The 22,784-nt window shown below is 34.8% G+C and overlaps 4 protein-coding genes across 4 annotated transcripts; 2 read left to right on the forward strand and 2 right to left on the reverse strand.

Annotated features, from left to right (window-relative positions):
- Positions 1-142: 142 nt before the first annotated feature.
- LOC135077717 (alanine--glyoxylate aminotransferase 2, mitochondrial-like) lies at positions 143-4,682 on the reverse strand. The gene is made up of 10 exons (XM_063972286.1): positions 4,570-4,682; positions 4,399-4,490; positions 2,502-2,686; positions 2,304-2,427; positions 1,943-2,131; positions 1,474-1,602; positions 1,242-1,397; positions 942-1,163; positions 614-859; positions 143-349 (listed from the first exon to the last, which is right to left on the reverse strand). Exons 1-10 carry the CDS (start codon positions 4,592-4,594, stop codon positions 236-238), a joined length of 1,482 nt encoding a protein of 493 aa, XP_063828356.1. The 5' UTR covers positions 4,595-4,682; the 3' UTR covers positions 143-235.
- A 1,061-nt stretch (positions 4,683-5,743) lies between these two features.
- LOC135077703 (translocon-associated protein subunit alpha) lies at positions 5,744-10,264 on the forward strand. Its single transcript, XM_063972273.1, has 5 exons — positions 5,744-5,956; positions 6,682-6,873; positions 7,054-7,331; positions 8,993-9,233; positions 9,815-10,264. The coding sequence occupies exons 1-5, from the start codon at positions 5,896-5,898 to the stop codon at positions 9,883-9,885; spliced, it is 843 nt and encodes a 280-aa protein (XP_063828343.1). The 5' UTR covers positions 5,744-5,895; the 3' UTR covers positions 9,886-10,264.
- Positions 10,265-10,713: 449 nt separating this feature from the next.
- LOC135077738 (small ribosomal subunit protein eS28) lies at positions 10,714-11,761 on the forward strand. The gene is made up of 2 exons (XM_063972314.1): positions 10,714-10,996; positions 11,555-11,761. The coding sequence occupies exon 1, from the start codon at positions 10,796-10,798 to the stop codon at positions 10,991-10,993; it is 198 nt and encodes a 65-aa protein (XP_063828384.1). The 5' UTR covers positions 10,714-10,795; the 3' UTR covers positions 10,994-10,996; positions 11,555-11,761.
- A 2,067-nt stretch (positions 11,762-13,828) lies between these two features.
- Positions 13,829-14,608, reverse strand: LOC135077216 (bladder cancer-associated protein). The gene has a single exon (XM_063971759.1). It carries the CDS (start codon positions 14,419-14,421, stop codon positions 14,182-14,184), a length of 240 nt encoding a protein of 79 aa, XP_063827829.1. The 5' UTR covers positions 14,422-14,608; the 3' UTR covers positions 13,829-14,181.
- Between the last annotated feature and the right edge of the window lie 8,176 nt (positions 14,609-22,784).

Below are 22,784 nucleotides of genomic sequence, written 5' to 3' on the forward strand. Positions count from 1 at the left end.
GGGTCCAAGCAGAATATAAAACCGATTATACGGCCACAAGCCTATTATCATAATATTTACGTAAATTATGCTTAAAATTACTTTTAATATACAGGGTGTCTAGTAAGTAAATAGACTAAAGTTCTTCCATAGAAAAGACAAACTTTGTATTTTGTATAATTTACAAACTATTCAACAAATAAACAAAAACCAACACCTTCAGTATAAGATATTATTTTATACAGTATTTATTATTTTAATTTAAATTTTGATTATTATTTTGAAAATTCTTCAATGTCTCCTTTAGAACTGACATGGTAAAATCTACGTCTTCCTTATTGATGCACATTGGAGGCTTGATTCTCAGTACCTGTGAATAAAAAGATATTATGGTGAACTTACACATTTAACAACCGGCCTATAATAATATTTGCAGAAACAAACCGGGTAATGCGCGACTCGTACGGTGTGGATAGGTGTGCGATAACCTTTATCTAGGGTAAACGGGGGCTCTTTGGCACATATGTATAAAACTCAACATTTTTCGTTCATAGTTTCAAAATAAAATATTGTTTTGTAAATCTAAGTAATGACTAGGTTATTCCTATCCTAACATATTGAAAAAAAATCTTACGTTGTTGTATCGTCCTCCGCGTCCAATTAAAATCCCATGATCCTTGATATCCTCGTGAATGACTGACACATCTGCCACCTTCAATGCTTGCTTCGTGCCAGGCACCACCAGTTCAAGACCCAGCATCAAACCTTTGCCCCTGACGTCACCGATTAACGGTTGTTCTTTTTGCAGCTCCATAAGTTGCTCTATGAAATACTTGCCGATAACTTTGCAATTTTCTTGCAGTTGGTCTTCTTCGATTGTCTGGAAAATAAGCGGATAGTTATAAAAATAAATATACTAATTACTCTTACACTCAGATTACTCCAATCAAAACTGATCGTACCTCCAAAACAGCTTTTCCAACACATGCTGCCAAAGGATTTCCTCCAAATGTGTTGAAATACGTAGCTCTGGTGTGAGCAGCTGCTATTTCCTTGGTCGTAACTACAGCAGCAAGCGGGAAACCATTGCCGATCCCTTTAGCCATGGTCACTATGTCCGGTGTGACGCCATGGTTTTCGAAGCCCCAGAAAGCATCTCCCGTTCTGCCAAAACCTGTTTGCACCTACAAGAGACAATTCCGTTTTAGTCTGGGTTGCAGTAACTTCGCTGGTCTATTTTTGAAGGAGCTTGTAGACTGTACCTCGTCAGCAATAAAGACCCCGCCGTATTTCGTCTTGACCAGCTCATGGGCTTTCCTCAAGTATCCTTTTGGAAACTGCACAGCTCCATTCACACCTTGTATGGATTCCGCAAAGAATGCTGCTACTCGGCCGGCAGGAACTGAGTTTTCTAACAGCTACGGAGATCATAATATTGATAAATGCTTCTTCTTGTTAAAAGTCAACATTTCTTACAAAATAATATTTTTTTACCTCCTGAAGCTGGTGGATGTACTTGTCTGAAGTAATACAGTCGCCAGGACAGTAGCATGATCCTGGTACTTGGGATATAGAGTCTCTGCACCCACCCCAGATGCCTCTATATGGATCTGGAAGCATTGCCTGGAAAAACAGTTTCACTAGGACATTAATTAATGACTTCAAATCCCAGTGCATAAAATTAAATGAGACAAATCATTTAAAGTGGTCCCACCTACGTCCTTGGTTTTTTTTTGTTTTATTTTATCGTTAAAAATAGATATTGTTGTATTATTTTAGTACGTAAGTATTATTGCGTATCTTAGGCGATATCAGCCCTGAACTTTAACTTCGATCTTGGTATTATCAAAATCGCACAATCGACAGCGCATCAAAATATAAATTTTCGTATCATTGCAAAATAGCCCTTATAATAACATAGATAAGATGCCGCAGTTAGCTTTATGTGCTGTGGTCCACATACGTGATAAAAACCAGGAGGCACTGGTATGGGCATGCGATAGCTCTGAGTCGCAGTGAGAGCCATCAGAGCCGTAGAGTCTCCATGGTAACTGTTCTGAAGAGATATGACGTCATGGTTGCCGGTATACGCCTTGGCCAGGAGGACCGCGAGATCGTTCGCTTCGGTGCCACTGTTTACCAAATAGACCACCTGAAAAAACATTGACGCAATTTTGAGAATTTCAAAGCATTATGCTTACATAATAATTAAAGTTTATTAACTTTTTGTTTCTTTTCGGCTGCCTGCCAGTAAGCCCTGAGCCTGAATGTTCTGAAGTGGATTTTAGAAATTAATACACTTAAAATAATTAATTAAGACGCACTTTTAGGTCTCCCGGAAATTTGGCTACGAGTTTTTCTACGTACTCATATATTTTTGGATGCCGATAAATATTTGTCGTATGCCAAAGGGTGTGAATTTGATCCTGCAGGGCAGAAACGACTTTCCTGAAATTGAAAATAGCTTAAAAACTTTTAAAAGAGTAATTCTTATTTAATTTAACTAAGTTTTATATTCTTACGGGTGGCAATGTCCAACAGAGACTGTGACAATTCCACCAAAAAGATCCAGGTATTTGCGACCCTCGTGGTCGAAGAGCCACTGCATGTGACCCTGGTGGAGCAGCACTGGTTTCTTGTAGATATTGTATACTGCCGGTGGAATATGGTTCGCCTTTATTTCGTCAGTTCTTGCCAGGGTCGGGCCCTTGAATAAAAGCAAAGGGTAACTACCTAAATAGTCATTCAAAGTGGTTTCATTGGCAAGGCCTTATTGTTCATAACAATTTTATTAATAAAAACCGACTTCAAATGCGTGAACACAAAAAAAACTAAAAATTAAAAAATAATTCCTAATATCTATTACCTAATGCTATAATTTTCCTAAACTATGTCAAAGTAATTAAAGTTAAACCAGCTAATCTTACAATAGTTATACTTACTATTGTTTTTTGGAGTCGGTGCCAGCCGTATTAAGTTTAGCCGCGAACAAGAGAGTACGTGCGGCGCGGTGGTATTCTATTGTATTTGTTATTCTTAGTTGGTTTAGGTTTTGTTGTACCAAGCTTAACATACAACTTATTTCTTAATATTTTTTGTTTCATTGGGTATTTTTTTCTTATTTCATTAGGTTTAATATTCATTTATTACTGGCACCGACTCCAAAAAACAATAGGTATATAAGTATAACTATTGTAAGATATTTAGCTGGTTTAACTTTAATTACTTTGACATAGTTTAGGAAAATTATAGTATTAGGTAATAGATATTAGGAATTATTTTTTAATTTTTAGTTTTTTTTGTGTTCACGCATTTGAAGTCGGTTTTATTTTTTTTAAAAAGTTAGTTATTTTATTTTAAAATTTTTAGTGATACTTTTTTGTAGATACCCTTTTAGTGCATTTAATATGGGTAGGCCTACTAAACGCGCAGCTCTAATGAGACAGCGCCGTTCGGAGGAAACAAAAGAAGAAATCTACCCTTGGGGGTGAAATATTTTCTTCAAATTCGCATGAAACCACCCTTTTGATAATACCTATTCAACAAAAAAATAATCGTTCAAATTGGTTCATAATCGGCGGAGATATTGCGTATAAAAAAGTTCATCCCCAATTTTCCACCCATGGGGGTGAAATATTTTCTTCAAATTCGCATGAAACCACCCTTTTGATAATACCTATTCAACAAAAAAATAATCGTTCAAATTGGTTTATAATCGGCGGAGATATTGCGTATAAAAAAGTTCATCCCCAATTTTCCACCCTTGGGGGTTGTTTTTTTATTATTAAATTTAAATGGGACCACCCTTGAGGTATTACCTATACGCCGAAAAAAGATTTGTTCAAATCGGTTCATAATTGGCGGAGTTATCGCGTAACAAACATAGAAAAAAAACATACGGGTCGAATTGAGAACCTCCTCCTTTTTTTGAAGTCGGTTGAAAATAGGGTGTTATGGTTTTGCAGAGAAGGAGGATCTCACAAAATGGACCACAAACTTTTTGTCAGGTAAGTAGGTATACCTACCTACTACGAATCGACACGAAACAACGATTTAAAAGCGCGAAGTATTTTATTACTTTACTCTTGGTTTATCCGCTGAAAACCAGCTTCGTGACTTGACGACTTGTATCGTGTCACGATTTTTGCTGAGCGGGCGCCTTTTTAGCATGTGTGCTGGCGTCGGTACATCATTTCGTAAACAAAAATAAAAATAATATAATCTTACTATATTATACTTAAATGCCAAAGTTTGTATGGATATCTGGATGTTTGTTACTTTTTCACGCAAAAACTACTGAACGGATTATTGTTTATACTTAGATAATAACATTAGGCTATAATTTATGATGATCTGTGACAAACAAAAATTCACGTGGGTGAAGCCGCGGGCAAAAGCCAGTTTAAAATAAATACATACCGTATATTGTTTAGGGCTGAATTCGGTTGTTTGCGAAATAGTAGCACTACGGCTACCATAACTTCTAACACCATTTAATTTTAGGAAACGCACTAAAACATAAATATTAATTATTTTTATTTATTTGAATTAGCACAAGTATTTTATTTTGAAAACAAGCACAAGTTTCACCTATATTAAAATTTGTCTTCATCATTGAACAACTTAAGTATTCGATTTTTAATCAATGTTGGAATTTAATTAATTTTAATATTAATGAAGTGTGACCGTTGACTCCAGAATCGTGCACTAACTACAATCGTTTTAAACAAGTCTTTATATTATGTTCGCTATTTACATAAGTAGGCGTGATTATGTAAAGTTGTCGACGATATCAACTAAACTAAAATGACGAATTTAATATTAAACTGTTCGATGGAGCAGCAAGCGATTCTGAAATTATACTGTTATTCAGTAATGTTAAGTCAAAATTTTAGTTATTGTATTTAAGTTTGTGCTCCATTTGGGAAATATGTCGATAATTATACTCGTAGGAATGGAATAAAGGTAGTTTTGATTCATTTATCATACCTAAACTCTAAACTCGACTGTATAAAAGTTCCTAGCGAAAAGCGTTATAAATTCTTGGAAGGAGGTCTTTTAGGTAAATAATTGGAGACCCAAGTAATAATATTACAATATAGGTAAAGTCATTTATGAGTGAATAAGTAGGTACCTAAGTAATAGGTAAATAAACACTGTTTGTATAGGTAATCTACATATCAGATGCGGAAATGTGTCTTCCGTATTTTAAAGCAGGTACCTAAACAATTTATATCGAGGTAACTATCTATAGTCCTGAATTTCACGATTTTAGGCGTTTAATCATCAGGCCGAAAAGTTAAAAATAATAATTTCAAGGTGTAGAATGTAGATAATATTAATATAGGGTAACATGGAAATATCGCTTCAGAATATTATCATAACGAAAAAACTATTTTATTAACATCCGAGCGTTTTGGTCGAAACGAGAATCGAACCACCACTTACACCTAACCAACCAACACCTTAGAATGCCGTTCCATTTCAAGTCTTCGTGTAAATTTTATATGTTACGTTCCTTTTCCACTTTTAATAGTGCCGTAACGTCTATGGTTAATGGATACTAACATTATTTTAATTTAATTTATTTATTCAACTATATCAATAATTGGAGTAAATTATTTACAATAAAACGAACGTATAGTGGATAAACATGATATGGCTAAGCCTTTATTTGTTTAACTAGTCTACAAAAAATAACCGAACATTTAATACCGGTTTTTAACTAAAGACCTACATCACTACTTGTGACAAAATATTCCACGTCAATCGAGTTGGAGTGAAAATTGGCATTTTGCCTTTAGTTTTGTGAAGCGTTTGGCCGCTTGTTGCACAAAAGTGAATGGCCTGTAATCTGCTCTGATATTCGCCTCCGTTTTCTATAGTAAAAACAGTTGTAGCTTTAACTTATTCAATATGAAATTGTTATACATAACTCTACTGGTTCTCCCAGCGGCCTTATTGTGTTTCCAAAACGGTAAGTATTCAATTATTCAGCTTTTACTTTTGCAAGAACGTATCTTCTAGTACGTGGCATCAAATATTGTGTATTTTATGAGAGAAAGTTTAAATTGAATGTCTATTTCAGAGGTTATAATTGACTGCCTACTTGGCATAAATCTTTCAGCCAAAATTCAGTGCTTTTTATAGAATACACAATATTCATAGGTCACGGTAACCTCCGTAACATTCTAGTGTAACTACTACCGATATAAACTGCTTTGTTACATATCTGGTATGGTTTGACTTAAATTATGTAAGAACTATTTAATCAACCAGTAAATGCTGATCAGGATCCATATTCTGAAGCAAGTTCACATATGGTACAGGAATCTGTAATTAACTTGCATACAGAGATGTAAATTTCGCTCAAATAATTGCAAAAAGATCATTTACTATGTCAAAAATTAGGTCAGTGTTCTAGATTTTCACTAAACGAATTTTAGAGAGTCTAAAATTCTATGTAAAAACTTATGAAAAACTGCCCTAAAATCCTACATAACCTAAACGTTTAATTAGCAGAAAAGGTTCCCTGCATAATACTGTTGAAAAAAGCTACATAAATATAGGTTTCTATATTCAGAAATTCTAGAAATTCTAGACCTTAAAATATTAAATAATGTTGTTAAAAAAACGTACCAAAATAAAGGGAGTTTTTACTGACTGATACATACTAATAACACAAAGTTAATGTTATTTCAGCAAACACAATCACAGCCAGAGCAGAAGAAGATGAGATGCTGGACGATGTAGTCGATATCGAGGGGGAAGATAACCAGGTTGTTGGTGACGACGCTGGAGATGACGATGACTCCGTTGTAAAATCCTCCCAGGATGTTGACACAACAATACTGTTCACCAAGCCAGTTCCTAACTATGGAGATGTTGCTTTTGGTAAGAACATAAAGAAATATTGTTGAATTTCTAAATTAAAACAGAATTTAAAGTAAATAATTCATTGTACAGTTTCAAAAGAGCCCATTAAAGTTATCATCATTTCTTGAGCATTGAAATCAAGAAGTTGGAAGTGAGTGTTGAAAATTTAAATTAACAACATCTAAAACCTTTCCGCAGACCTTCAAGCTGGTTTCCCAGTTGAGTTCCTAGTGGGCTTCATCAACAAGGGTTCGGAAGACTACGTAGTCGACTCAATGGAAGCCTCATTCAGATACCCGATGGACTACACATACTACATCCAGAACTTCACCGCTCTGCCTTACAACCGTGAAGTCAAGCCAAAGCAAGAGGCTACTTTCGCTTACTCCTTCGTTCCTAATGAAGCTTTCGCTGGCAGACCTTTCGGATTAAATGTTCAGCTCAACTACAGAGATGCCAGTGGCAACTTCTACCAGGTATGTGGTTGATAATTTTTTTGACTTGACTGAAAATGAATATTTTAACATGCTAGATCTTTTTTATAACTTCTTATTCATAGATCTTTTTTTTTTTAAAGTTATGCTATTTACCATTATTGGGGAAAATATCTTTTTTCTTTGACTCTATTTGTGGCTTTTTAATAACCAATGGGTCATTCCATCGTTTCGGGTGTTACGTTCGTACACACATATTCAACAATTTCATGTATTTTGAAATAGTATTTTAATGATGTTAGTGCCTTAATCTGTCCGTTTTTAGTTGTTTTATTTAAATAATAAAGTTTGTACAGCTTAGAATGTAGGATGACGAAAATATGAGTCGAAAAGTGTGCGTTTCGGGCGTTACATGATTTTGCCTCTATGTTCTGACTGTTGCTGCATTTACTCGAAATTTAGCGAATTTTCTTAAGGAATCATACCTAAAACTTACAGGACTTCTAAAGTATGAAATTTACAAACCATGTAACATACAATCACTGTTAAATAAAACGTTTTACTATTTTTTTATAAATTTTTTCTTTGTTTCGGGTGTTACAATGGTTCTGTTTCGGGTGTTACGAGTACGAAAATTCAACGCGTTTTATCGATAAAATCGGTGTTTTATTAGTCTCTTGGTACTACAAAATAAGGAGTACAACAAATAAACACAAATAGAGCGAATTCTGGTTTAAAATTACGAAGCAGCATTTTTTTAAAAATATACAAAGTTCAAGTTTAATTTTTCCCCAGAATATAGCTTTTTCTATTGTTTTTGGCTTGAAGTAGCATTACTTTAATTTCTAATTACGATATTAATTGGAAATGTCAAACATTGACACTTTTTAGCAATACCTTAATTTTAGTGTTAAGTCGACATTTCAAAAAAGTCTTAAATTGAGAAATATGACTCCTTTTCCGATGCCAGCGCTAGTGGGAGGTCAAAGGACCCTCACAGTAATACTTTTTCACTTCTCCAAGCAATATACACACATTATCGACATGTAAATAAAAATGTAATACCCGAAACGTTTCGGGTGTTACAGTTTTTAATCAAGAAAGAAACATAGTAAATTAGTATCATGCTCAGATATTAGTTAGTATTTGAAATCATTACTACCATGACCTTACTTTTACCAAATATTGTTACTCTAATCCATGTGTAAGGTACAATAATAAAACAAATACCTGTTTTTCTGTTTCGGGTGTTACATCGCCGAAGTAACAAGAAAACACACTTAAAACTTGATGATTATCAATTTTTTTGGGACTATGACGCTATCTACCAATACTATGATAAATACCCTCAAATCATATAGTGGCAAAACGTTTCACAGATTGATAGTTTTTTTTAAATCGTATTACCAATAATTAGAGAGAAAATGATCATTCAGACAGTTGACTTAAGTATAGACTTTGAAGACTAATAACTTAAAAATTACTTGTTTCTTTCAGATTTTTTTTGTTGCACATTATAATTTGGAATGTTTACTTTCAAAATTCATCAGATTTAATGCGAAAAGAACATATTTAGTTTTTTACCCTCGGTAACATTTGTCATGGAATGACCCCAATGTAAAATGTTTTACCTGCACCACTTTTAGAGACATTATACCCGAATAATCATAAATAATAAAAAAATGTTATAATAACCTCCACAGGAAGCTGTATACAACCAGACCGTCAACATAGTTGAGGTGTCAGAGGGTTTGGACGGAGAAACATTCTTCTTATACCTGTTCTTGGGTGCTGCGATGGTCCTCGCTTTAGTGGCCGGTCAGCAGGCGCTGTCGTCTCTGGCCAGACGGCGCGCGCCTCGCTCCGCCCCCAAGGTTCTGGAGACAGGCACTCCCAACGATGTGGACTACGACTGGCTGCCCAAGGAAGTCGTTAACCAGCTCAGTAAGTTAAAAAAGATCAGAGAATTTTTTATATGATGAGGATGATGAAAATCGTCCTTCAGCTAATGGCAGTCCATAGCTACCAAGCAGCTCCACAAAGCATGATCTGTATTTTTATTTAGACACTGCTTGCTATTTTCTTCAGGTTGTCAGTCCATTTTTTTGTATTTAACAATCTGCAGTTAATTAAAGTAATACATGTTAATAATCCTAGGAATGCTGCTTCAAGAATAACAACTACATAATATTGTGAGATACTTCATGAGAATATAAAATCTATAGTAATCATTCAATGTTTGCTTAGAACAGATATGTTATCTGGTAGTTATCTTACTAAACTGATATTTATTTATACTAATGTACAAATGAATAGGTACAACTTAATATTTACATCGTCAATGACTTCTTTCAGTTTCCAGTATTAATGATGCAGTTTATTATGATCTTGCTAAAGAAAAACAATATCTTTATATACCATGTTTCTGTAACATCTTTATATACCATGTTTTTACGCAAATAAAATTCTGATTCTGTTTCTATGTTTTTAGAAAACCTATTTATATGAATTTTGTATTTTTTCAGAAAAATCTCCCAAGACGCCCAAACAGTCTCCACGCATGAGGAAAGCGAAGAGATCCGCGGGCGATGACTAGGCTCTGGCCGGCTGTGTGACACCGAGTGCCGCCCGGTGATGCGTGCGCGCACGATCCTATAAGAATAGGCCTGAAACTTATATGTTTTATCTGATCGTGAAATACTCATTGTACGAGTACAAGTTTATGAGCTAACATAAAATATTTTCTCCAAATGCTTATCTTTTTATGTATAACTGTTGTCTTTTTATTTTCGAAATATTTTTAACTACAATGCTAGTGTCAGGTCTATTCTTATTCGAATTGTTTCTTGTGAACAGACTGCGTGTGGTTCGTAGTTGTTAAGTGCGTAATGAGAGTAAATTATGGAACAAAGTGTGCAGAGATTTTTAACAACGTGTGCATAGAAGACATTATTTAATAAAATGTTAATTTTTGATTTTTTGTTTTTATTAAACATTATACCGAGAGTATGTAGCATGATATGGAAATAATTATGTGGTGCTTGTTCGCGCCACTCAAACATTTTAGTTGGCCTAAAAACGAAAGCGTAATACAATACTACGAGTGGAGTTTCGAAATAATATGAAAATGAAATTGATTAGTAGTGCATCTTTACGCTGAATGGATAGAATTTGTTAATTTTTTTAACGAAGATTGCTTGAACAAACTTGAAACTCACAAAATTAAATCAATGAGCGCAAAACTAATATTTTTTTATGAAAAGATAAAAATACTTTTTCTGTTTGGTCACACCACCATGATTCCTTAGTTACGGTTTTTCACATCTCTTACAATAAAAAAATAACTGGCACTATCCGATTATTCAATTGACAGCAACCAAACATCGATTCCATTAATCGATTAACAATTTTCAATCGGTACAACACTGATCTGTCAAATTCTTTTCAGAACACGCCAGCTTCAGTGCACGTGTATTCTTTGGTTTTAGCTCGATATCTAAAGCAAAATGGACAAGCCCAACGTTCTTGCTCGTGTGGTGAAGGTCCTTGGCCGTACCGGCTCCCAGGGACAATGTACCCAAGTGAAGGTCGAGTTCATCGGGGAGACGAGCCGTCAGATCATCCGGAATGTGAAGGGACCCGTGCGTGACGGAGACATCCTCACCCTGCTCGAGTCTGAGCGTGAAGCAAGGAGACTGCGATAAACGGTAAGAACGAAAAATACCATCTTTTTAATATCTAACTTAGTGCAAAAGTATGCTAAGTTTTCTTTGTCAGTTTGAGGTTAGAATCGTTTACACATCAACTAATATTCTTAGCATCATTCCTTAGAACTAAATAAATACCACGAAGTTTACGTTTTTTACTTGTAATTGCTATCCTATAGCATTCAAGATGTGTAATAATGGTAATAATATACCTTGGTCAGTTCTTGTCATATTATTTTTTGAAATTAAAGTATGGTTTACTTTGACAGAACAATTTAAGGCTTAAATTCTTCAATATTGCTCTGTGATCTGAGGTGAGAAAAGGGATTTGTTGACATTAACAGTTCAGCATGCTGTTTGATTACAAATGTGTCTCAGTTACGCAGTATTTGTTGAACATTCAAGCCTTTTTATGTTTTTCTCTAATTTTATACACAATAATCAATGTTGTCTAAATATTTTCCCCCTAAAATGGAAGCTAATGTTTACTAATTTTATCCTCCTATTATGTAGGCTATAATAACAACAATTTTACATTTATTGTCTTTTTTGTTTCAGATGTCGCTGCTTAGTCTACATTAGGTTAATCCTTAATAAATATAATATTAATAATAAGCCTTTTTATTCTACTTTGCCTCTTTGCCTCTAGGCTCGCTATAATACAAGTTATCCGTATGATATTATGCTAAACATCTATTAAGAAACCGTCAAAGATGACCATCTCAATGTAACCATCAAGCTTGTGAATACATATTTAACATTTAATGTAATGTTTCATTACTTGTACTCTTTTCCATATTATCTCCTAGTTTTTTAAATTAATAAATAATATTGGTATTCAATAGGTCTATAATTTCGGTGTTCTTTGAAGTTTTAACAATATTTCTGCTAAGGAAAAAGAAATTGTCAGCAGATCACTAAGGGGTTATCTTATAGGCTACTGATTTCTCTGTAGCTATTCAAGATAGTTAAGACTATAGGTACATATTTAAATACTTTTTAGTTTTCAATTGGCAGAGAATGCCCAATACATCAAGTTTTCCTTATGTACCAAGTGTACCAACTTTTGAATGTATGAAACTTGGGGAGTACCTCCTCTCTTTTATAAAATAAACTAGCTTTCCGCCCGCGGCTTCGCCCGCGTGGAATTTTGTCTGTCACAGAAAAACTTTATCGCGCGCGTCCCTGTTTCAAAAACCGGGATAAAAACTATCCTATGTTCTTTCCCGGGACTCAAACTATCTCTATGCCAAATTTCATCAAAATCGGTTGCGAGGTTTAAGCGGGAAAGCGTAACAGACAGACAGACAGACAGAGTTACTTTCGCATTTATAATATTAGTTGGGATGTTGCAACCTGCAACACCTCTGTTGAACCTGTCACGGACTTCGCATACGTGACCATAGCCTGAGTTAGGTACCTAATGCCGCGACGCCACGTCGCTGATTCGGTTACTAGCTTTTTTTGGATTCCTATATTTTATAAAAATCTGGTTTGAATTAGAAAGTACAGAGACCCTGAAATGAACCGCGGAAAGAATAAATCTATCAAAGGTTTTAGAGGTGCAAGAATACCTAACATGAAGTTTAGTTCAAGGCCCAAAATTACCTCGGTAACTAGGCGACGATCGTTACGCATCAGTGGTGCTTTACGATATATTTAGACAGAAAATGCTCTTTGACTGAATCAAGCAGTCTACAAGGTTAGGACCTGAGTTACTTACCTATTTCTAATCTAGGCAATAAGGCCATGTCAACAGTTTAGTACAGTCAACCTTTTATAGCAGAATAGCCATAGGGTATTCTCTCCCAGTCCACCTTTGGTCGATTGGGTAGGTAGGTTATTAATTTTATTTCAGAATAGCCATAGGGTATTTTCTCCCAGTCCACCTTTGGTCGATTGGGTAGGTAGGTAGACAAGTAGTTCTAGAAGTTACCTAACAAGTTTCGTATCTCAAATCATTATGGGCATCAAAGCTTTATCTGGTAGAACTGGTACAGAATGCCAGACGTCATTAAGTTCGCCATTTTTACTGTAAGTTTTTACACGTACTGCAATACACGACCACATTATCGACGATTTTAGCTGCACGGGAAAAAGATGAGGTGCAAATTGTAAAGTTGCGTTACTGCTACGATAACGCTGCCTGTCGTAACGCAAGTCATTAAGGGCACACGTATTTTAACTGTGCTACTAATCAAGACACCAAAGCTTGATTACCCTTTTTTTGTTACTACAACTTGTGTAGGTACCTACATTCAAGGCAAAATCTAGAGGATGTTATACTTTTTGTGATAAAAAAGTAGCTGATTTGTGGGTATGTAATGACTCATTACTAATGAGTTTTGGTATACAAGCTGTAACTAAGTGGCTAGATAGGTATAATAGGTTTTAAAACAATCACACTACAGATAACTAATAATAATATTAATTAGTATCAAATTAACATTGTTCAGTTACAAAACTTGCATTATCTTCCGGCAAAGATAATGTTATCTGATAGGGATTTAATATTAATTACAGACCTGTAATAATGGTGTTTAAATAGGCTGTAATGTGTAAAGCCTAACTAACAATATTAAGGTAAGTAATGCCATAATTAACTAACAATATTAATTATGGCATACATACAAATATGTTAATACTTACCTAGTACCTACATGAAATATAAAAATTGGAATAGACTGGAACATTTTGGGTGGCCTCATCACTAGAAAGCAACTTCTTCCAGAAAATTCAGGGAGATTTCTAGTAAGTGTGATAGGTACCTAATACAAATTCAATGTGGATAGTTAACATTTTGCTAAAATGGTAGAGAAAGAAACCAACATAAATATTCCCAAATTGTATTTCGTTTAAATTAGTAAATAGTCACTAACAATAACTGTACATTTTAATAATCATCATTCAATTCAAATTCAATGATCAACATAACAACTGAGACGTAAGTACAGATCGGCACATTACTTCACACGGACACTGCCATACTTTACACAACAACATTAAATGTAAATTAAAACAATTTACATTTTATTTACAAAAATATACAAAAAGTTTTGGAAACATTTTTTTCCTGTGGCATGGAAGAGCCGCAGCGTCCTCGCATCTCCCGCCTTCGATGCGTGTCAGGAACACTTGTTTGAACTTTGAGCATTTTGGTAACTCTGGAAGGTTCGTGAGCACGGTTAGGTCTCGTATTTTTCGCTCTCACACTGAGTTGCCCAAAATAAACAGTTGCCGATGCCGCTATAGCAGATCAGTATCACGGCGGCCAGGAAGACAACACTGCACACTGTACACGGCTTCCTCTCCAGAAAAAATCCTATTAAGTACAGTACCATAAACATCACGTGTGTGTTTACTAACGCCGGGTTCACGGGCTTCGGGATTAGGAGCACGGGAATCAGCCATTGCAAACAATACATTTCGGCGGGCGCACGGGCGGTGGCGGCACTGTTTCTACAGTGTGTGAGCGACAGCAATCAGCAACGATGTCGCAATCGACATGATTCGTGCGATATCTTCATTATTTTTGTGGACAAGACCAGAAAATGTTGATGTGATTGCGATTTTTGCGATGTAATTTTTGACAGCTCCAAGCTGGCTTTTGCTGTCAACGTCAATCAAGTGTCAATGTCATGTGCCATTTTGATCATTTACAGAGTGAGTTCTCGGTTCTAGCACGGTTCTGGGTTTAGTTCAGGGTAAAAAAAGCGGTCCGAGCTGACTGAGGTCCGAGCCTCTGGTTCGAGCAGAGAGTGGCGATAAAATATATAGCCTGACTGACCAGGAACATAAAAACCCTCGCCATGTTGTGGAAAACTAATGGTACTAATTTCTTTTAATGGCAACAGTAACTGAAAACTTCATTGACATGTCACCTTGCATGTCAGTCTATTGTTGTCAAAGTGTAAACAAACTTTATTTTAAATATCGCCCATTTGCGACGACACTGTGACATCTCGACATATACGATTTTTTGTTTTACCGAAATTCTGAACCGCGATCTTGCGTTCTTTTATCTCCAAAAACAGGGTATTTGTTACTCCAAAAACAACAATACTATGAGAGAAAGAGACAAAATATTACGTTATAGCGCTGGTTCGTTCGGCGATCTAGTTGGCTTCGACACTGTGACAGTTCAGTTGCCACCTGCGCTTTGAGATGTGAGGTGCTCTTCGTTTTTAAGAAAAACGTGACATCTCGAGGATACCGCGGTATTGATGACAAAGGTAATTTTTTAAAATATTTTTATTTTATTCGACAATGTGGCACGTCATACTTATCACAGTGTTCTTGTAAAACAAAAAGCAAAGTAAAAGAGAAATTATTTATATGTCACGTTATTCTTGTAAGAAAATCGAAGTATCATCGGGACATCTTAACTAGTAACGTTGTAGATGATGAAAATTTTTCCTATATTGAAAATATGTTGTAGGTCATTTGTTGATGTTCTGTTATTGCAGAATACATGTTATTGAAATTGAATGGTATATCTACTTGTCACGTTGTATACGCTAAACAGTAATACTAAACTCCAGATATCATTACAGATGGGGACTAGCAATGCAAAAAAGCAAAGGTTAACATTTGTGGCGATGCACTGCCTGAAGGAATTCCACAACCTAATCCGACAACATAACTAACAGCGCTATGCGAGCGCTGTGAAAGGGTCTCTTTGAGCTACAATAACGTCGGAACTAATACGAGTAGATGTAGACTGATAAACATACATTCGTTTTGAAGAATAGTTCAAATACTAGAAATACAGTGAAATAAAACATACTTATACGACTGTCTGTTTTTACAGACACAACAAGCAAAATATTTTATATTATCATACGATAGCCTTAGATTAGCTTAATCTAAGACGATAGCTAACAAAATTATCTATTAGTAGAAGTATGCTAGAATAGCAATGCGTTAGATGACCCCAGATATTTATTTATTTATGTAATTATTCAATGTTACTTAGCTGTATTGGTTATGTTTTGCTTTCTGCAAAAAATGTATTTTAATGTTTTAATATAATTACAGATAATCAGCAATTGATGGAATTTAATTGCTACTTGCCCAAATATACTTTGGCGGGCGCAACATTGTTTTGTATAATAACATTGCAATAGGTATAACTATTTCAGAAAAACTACGCCAATAAAATGGCTACATTATTTATAAATAGTGGTTGTTATTTTTCACTATTAATACATTTTTTAAATATCTTTTATAAATTTAATTTTAAATAAGTATAAACAATTAAAACACCCTAAAAGGTACCAAAATGTCGCTTCTTTGCCATTTTATGCGCCGGAGACGGCGATTTTTGCGTTGATAATTTTAGGATTAAATTGTCATGACTAGTCAGTTAAAAAACATCTATTTACTAACCTAGTAGGTACCTACAATTTTTTCTTCTGCATACATACATACTTAGTACAGTTTCTCTTACTGTGTTTTTTTTTGTAGTAGTTTACGAGGTTTTACTTTTGAGAGTTTTTCGTTTATTTTGATAAGCATTAGTTTTTAGAATAAGAAAACTTAATGTGAGCTTAAATATTGTATGTATACAACTGTCTGTCTACTTAGATAATATTTTTATAAGTGTAATTTAACATGGCAAAGTGAAATATTCGCCTGTTCCAATAATTACCTCATTTTTACTGATTGTAATGTTATTAAAATAAAATAAAAATTTTCAAGATCAACGTTTTATCTAAATAATGACTTATATAAATATATTTTTTTACATCATCTTCAACGTGACAACTGAACTTACCATCTTCAAAATATTATTTTTTACTAGAACAACGTGATAAGTTGTCTCTTTTTTTTTCAATCGCTATAATTTCATCAATTTAGACGCAAAGTTATGTCTTACTATAAATATTTAAATTCATTAATAGTTAATCTTTAAACGTTTCATACACAATTAGGTAATCCTAACCTTCTATTAAGAGTTATGGTCATTCAAAAGTTAAAAAGTCGATTTCTGTAAAACCACTGTTTTTGATATATCACAGTGTCGTCGCAAATGGACGATATGTGCAATTGATTTTGTGAATTAAATTGCTAAAATATTTTTATAGTCGTGAAAGAAAAGTGGTTCACAATGTGTTAATGTATTTGTCGAAGAGAAATACTAAGGGTTCGGACAATATTTTCATTGAATAATGTTTCCGACAAAGGTTGTCAAATTGACTGACATGTTTATCGTATAGTACAGTCCACTATGAAAATTAGCTGTAGTCTGTTTCAACTACCTATTTTAAAGTTTTTTGTCACTTTCTAAGTTTTGAATTTTATGGAATTGGGAAAGAAGTACCGAGTTTGAAGCGTTCATGAGCAGACATTGCAGTTGAAAATTCAAGTTCTGAATTTGATTATTTATGAATAATAAAATAAATCCTACTAGCTCGATTGATGGTTTCATTTAATTTATTTAAACCAGGTTACCTTTAATAATATTTTTTCGTTAATTTATAAAAATATCAAATTAGCCCGTAATCCTGAACCCTGATACATAAATTTAGCCTATTAATTTAACACATGTACGACTGTACTCAGTGTTGCACTATCAAATGCAATTGACGCGCCTCTATGCCAGGGTTTTTATGTTCCTGGTCAGGCTATAGGTCATAATTTTAGGAATATTAACTTAGTACATTTAAGTTACCAAACATAAAGGTTTTATTAATCTGATCTAATCCGAGACTAATTACCTAATACAATAAAAGCGATTCTCGAAGATAACCATGATACTCCATTGGGTAATTTCCGAAGTAAGATGCAAAATAGGTACCACAGAATAATAATAAGTAGGCTATTATGATAAACACAGTGTTGTATTGGTAAGTTAACTATTACACGCAGACATTCCCGGGTTCGATTCTTGACCGGATTTTAGGAAAATCATCTTACTAAAAGTTATGAGAAAATATTACGTAATGCATTCAAAATATTATTATTATATTTTTTTATGCAAGACAAGGCAGGTATTTGACCGCAATCGGTATTTTAATATAATTAGGTACAGACGTTAAGTAACAACAACTAATAAATTAGTAGTTGTACCACAGAATAATAATAAGTACCTACTGTTGTGTTGCATAGTATGGAACTGTTTATAGACGGGATAGGTACTACTACTAGGACGTTAAAATAGCGTTTCCCGAACTTATTTGAGACGCGCCCCCCTTCGACCATAAAGAAAATCCGCGCCCCCCATCCTCCAGTCCAGATAATTTTTGACAGCTCCAAGCTGCCCCCCTAGACAAAACGCACTTTTTGATCGAATCGAAAATCGAATCCGTCAAAACTCCATACAAAAAAGGGGCTTTTCGACCACTTTGCGACTGGTTTGCGATTATATTTTGCACTTTGTCTAGACCCACTGGCTTTTGCTGTCAACGTCAATCAAGTGTCAATGTCATGTGCCATTTTGATCATTTACAGAGTGAGTTCTCGGTTCTAGCACGGTTCTCGGTTCGGTAGCACGGTTCGGTTATTATTTATTGGTCGTATCGAGCAGTCTGGATTTTACATATTCTCTCAGCGGTCGCAGGTTTTTTAATCCTTAGCTACACAGATGGCTCGCGCCCCCCGTCTAAGCCTAGGCGCAGACCACCGATTTTTCGTCGGCCGACAGTTTAATCGGGCAGTTAATCAGTATGGGCATGTATGGGAGTGCGCACACTAGAGATGAGACGTATTTACTAGAACAGATCCACACACTAGGTATTTTACAGTATTAGGCGGCACCTATTCCAATTTTTAAAATACTTGATCCACCTAGTATTTTATAAATTACACGATTTCCGACCCTATCATCAAAGTAATAGAGGTTATTATTGCGTAATCCGTAGTCGTGTATTACGCGCACCTAGTATTTCTCGCGAAGCTTATGTGCGAACGTAGAGATTCACTCCGTCTCTGTCTGACCAAACAAATTTGAGCGCGACGAAGCAAACGCACACAAACGTAGTCAAACCATATTCATGTAAATAAGAAAAAATATTGTAAATATTTTTATGAAATTGATATCTTTTAAATACGCCAACTTTTAAGTTGACAGTCCTAAGCCTGTTGAAGTATGAAGGGAGGAATTATTATTCAATTTCAAATTGCATTATTCATGCATCTTTTAAAAAAAAAATGTATTTTAAAGTCATATTACGTGGATTAGTCCGCACTAGTCGCGTCAAGTATGCTAAATTACTACGTACTAGGTGGAATAGGTATTTGGATCGAGTATTCATAAATACTAGGAATAGGTGCACCTAGTATCAAATTTACCTAGTACTTATAACCCATCTCTAGCGCACACTACGCCGATTCGATTTGGCCGATTCTTCATACAATTTAAAATCGGGCACAACTATCGGCCAACTAAAAATCAACGGTGTGCGCCTACTCTAAAGGTTTTGGGCGCCTCCTCTAGGGAACGCGCCCCCCACTTTGGGAACCCCTGGTTTGGATAACCGTAAACAAAGCCATCCGTGCTAGTTCGAATTATGTCATTAATAGGCGACAAACGCCGGCGAAGTGCTAATGAATATGCAAGGAGGCGGCGAAGTTCTGCGGCGTTGAGACGTGAACCGACTGACTAATTACAATACAAGGGGGCTTTGATCTGCGTTATTAGCTGTTTAGGGATGAATTTTAAGTAGGGAAAGTTCGCTTAATAAGGCCTATAAGAAATAATTAGCTCTAATTTTTAAAACGCACTATAGTAATTAATGTACAAAAATTTTTCGTAAATTGTTATGCTTCCATAATTTAGCCAAACCTTCCATAATTAGGCTTTGACGAAACGAAACCTTATACACGACATCTATATGTTACGGTCAAAGTGATAAATGTGAAAATTATGAATAATCGCCGGTTATTATGAATAATTACCGCATGATTTGGTAAATGTGATTAATATGAGGTCATTTATGTGTGTATAAAACTAAATAGGCGGCTTAGGGGTGGCCCAAGGGCCACCCCCGCCGCACCTTAACCTATTTTTCACTTTAAATCAAAACATTATGTTATAGGCATCATTGAAAAGTAAGATTATGCAAGAAACATTCCAAACTCATTATGCCAAATTATATTAATATATGATATCAAAACGTTCAAAAGTTTGGCTGTACACGAGCACGTACACAAGATGTTGTTCTCTTTTATGAAATTTGTTAGTACTAAGGTTGAATTATTAAATAATCACTGTTAAATGTGATTAATTTATCACTTTTACCGCGACTGTCGGTAATTATTCATAATAACCGGTTATTATTAATAATTTTCAATTTATCACATTAACCGTAACATATATACAGGGTGTCCCGTAATGTAACGTCAAGCCGGAACTGGGTGTTGAGGCAAGTTGTGCTGGTTATCAGAAAAATAAAAAAAAAATCTATGTGGCATATTTTCAAAATAATAGGCATTTAAAAAAAATCTACTCCAGGTGACGGTCCTTTTACTCGTGTTGCCACAAATCCTCACTTTTTCCAAATTTTCTGAAAATTGTCAGGGAGGTAGTTTAGAGCCAGGAGAAGGACATAGGATACTTTTTATCCCGTTCGAAATAAAAAAAAAGTCTGCTTATTTATTGCCATTAAGGCGGAACAAAGTTCGCCGGGTCAGCTAGTCTATACAGGGTGTTAGGTAAATGGGTATATGAGCCGATACTAGCCCATGTTAACATGGACATATAAATGGTATGGTGAAGTCAGAAAATTGATATCTGCATTTTAATTTTCATACAACTCGGATTTAATAAAATTTATTTTGTATGAAAATTAAAAAAAATAAAATGATGATATCAAATTTCTGACTTCACCATACCATTTATATGCCCATGTTAACATGGGCTAGTGTCGGCTCATATACCCATTTACCTAACACCCTGTATATATAAAAGAAAGTTGTGTTAGTTACACCACTTATAACTCAAGAACGGCTGAACCGATTTAGCTGAAAATTGTCAGGGAGGTAGTTTAGAGTCAGGAGAAGGACATAGGATACTTTTTATCCCGTTCGAAATAAAAAAAAGTCTGCTTATTTATTGCCATTAAGGCGGAACAAAGTTCGCCGGGTCAGCTAGTTCGTCATAGATTTTGATTCAATTAAGAATTTAATCTATTTTAAATTTAAACGACCACAAATTGTATGTGATCGTATAAATGTTCGTATTTAGGTACATTGTTTAGAAGACGATGGTAGTTTCAAAAATTTTCCCACGCATGGCTGAAAATTTCCCCGAACAAAAACAACGCTTGCGAAACTCATTAATGCAGGCGACACAAAAAGTGAGTAAAAAGAAGGGGGGAGAAGAGGAATAAATCGGAACTGGGACTGTTAAGTGGAAACTCTAGGACGGGAAGAGTTTATTATAGCTTTGATACTCGTAGCGATAAGGGTTTATTTACTTTTTGCACAGGGTTCGAAAATATCCTTATGATATATATCCGATATATATCGGATATATATCTGATATTATGATATATATCCGATATATATCGGATATATATCATAAATATCGGATATATATCAGATATTTTCGAACCTAGGGTTCGAAAATATCCTTATGATATATATCAGATACATATCTGATAAATATCATAAATATCGGATATTTATGATATATATCCGATATATATCGGATATATATCATAAATATCGGATATTTTCGAACCCTGTTTTTGCATCTAATCTATACTATCTATACTAATATTATAAATGCTCTGTCTGTCTGTCTTGCTTTCACGCCTAAACCACTGAACCGATTTTGATTAAATTTGGCATAGAGATAGTCTGAGTCCCGGGAAAGGACATAGGACAGTTTTTATCCTGGGTTCTGAAACAGTTTTTCTGTGACAGACAAAATTCCACGCGGGCGAAGCCGCGGGCGGAAAGTAAGTTTTCAATAAGGCCTTGGGACAGTCGTAAACAAAAGTAACCTTTTGTAAATTCAGTAACTTATTTGTAGAAGAAAACGATACTTATTGTCCCAGTTTTGGAACGTCCATTATGTAGATTTTACCCTTTGTGTCTACAAGAATTAATGGTGATTAAGTAAGTTCAAAAAGTTTTATGCCAAGTTTTTAGTTAAGTATTTTAAAATATAGCACCGATTTTAAATGACGACAAACAACGTGACGTCACAGAAAAACCAATTCATACTGCCTGCGAATGTTCGTTCAAAAGTCCCGAATTTTTCAGCTGTAGCCCCGAAAAATACTAGCAAAAGAAATGTTTTCACAACCTAGGGAGGTTGACTTCCCACGCTGTGTGTGAGGCTGGCCCGGTGCCAAATTAAATATTGTTCACTGGAGAGACTTTTTATGAAAATTCATAATTTAAAACACTTATTTACTTACAAAACCCTTTTTAACACACTTTGCTCTAAAGTGGTTTTTAATTCACTGGCTTTGGGTTTATAATTACCACACACTGGCATTTTCTTTAAGTCTCTTTGCCACACACAAATCGTCAAATATGTAGAGTTTTACGCCTGAACATATTGTTGTGATTGATTTTTTTGGGTTATAAAGAAAATGACGTAAGTTCCGATAAGATAAATCAAAATAATCGAAACACCTTACGCTTGAATTTACATACCACAGGCCGTCAAAATCAAATATTTACCTACCTCAAAGATACCCTAAGATAATTATTGACTTTCCGTGTTGATAAACTTTCGAGTTATCAAACTATTCGTAGAGTTTATATCCACAAATTGGCACTACATATTGTTACGTGCTTTGAATTCAAATTGGCAGTTATGAACAGTCAATTA

Source organism: Ostrinia nubilalis, chromosome 13, assembly GCF_963855985.1.
Source record: "Ostrinia nubilalis chromosome 13, ilOstNubi1.1, whole genome shotgun sequence".
NCBI classification, from domain to species: Eukaryota; Metazoa; Arthropoda; class Insecta; order Lepidoptera; family Crambidae; genus Ostrinia; species Ostrinia nubilalis.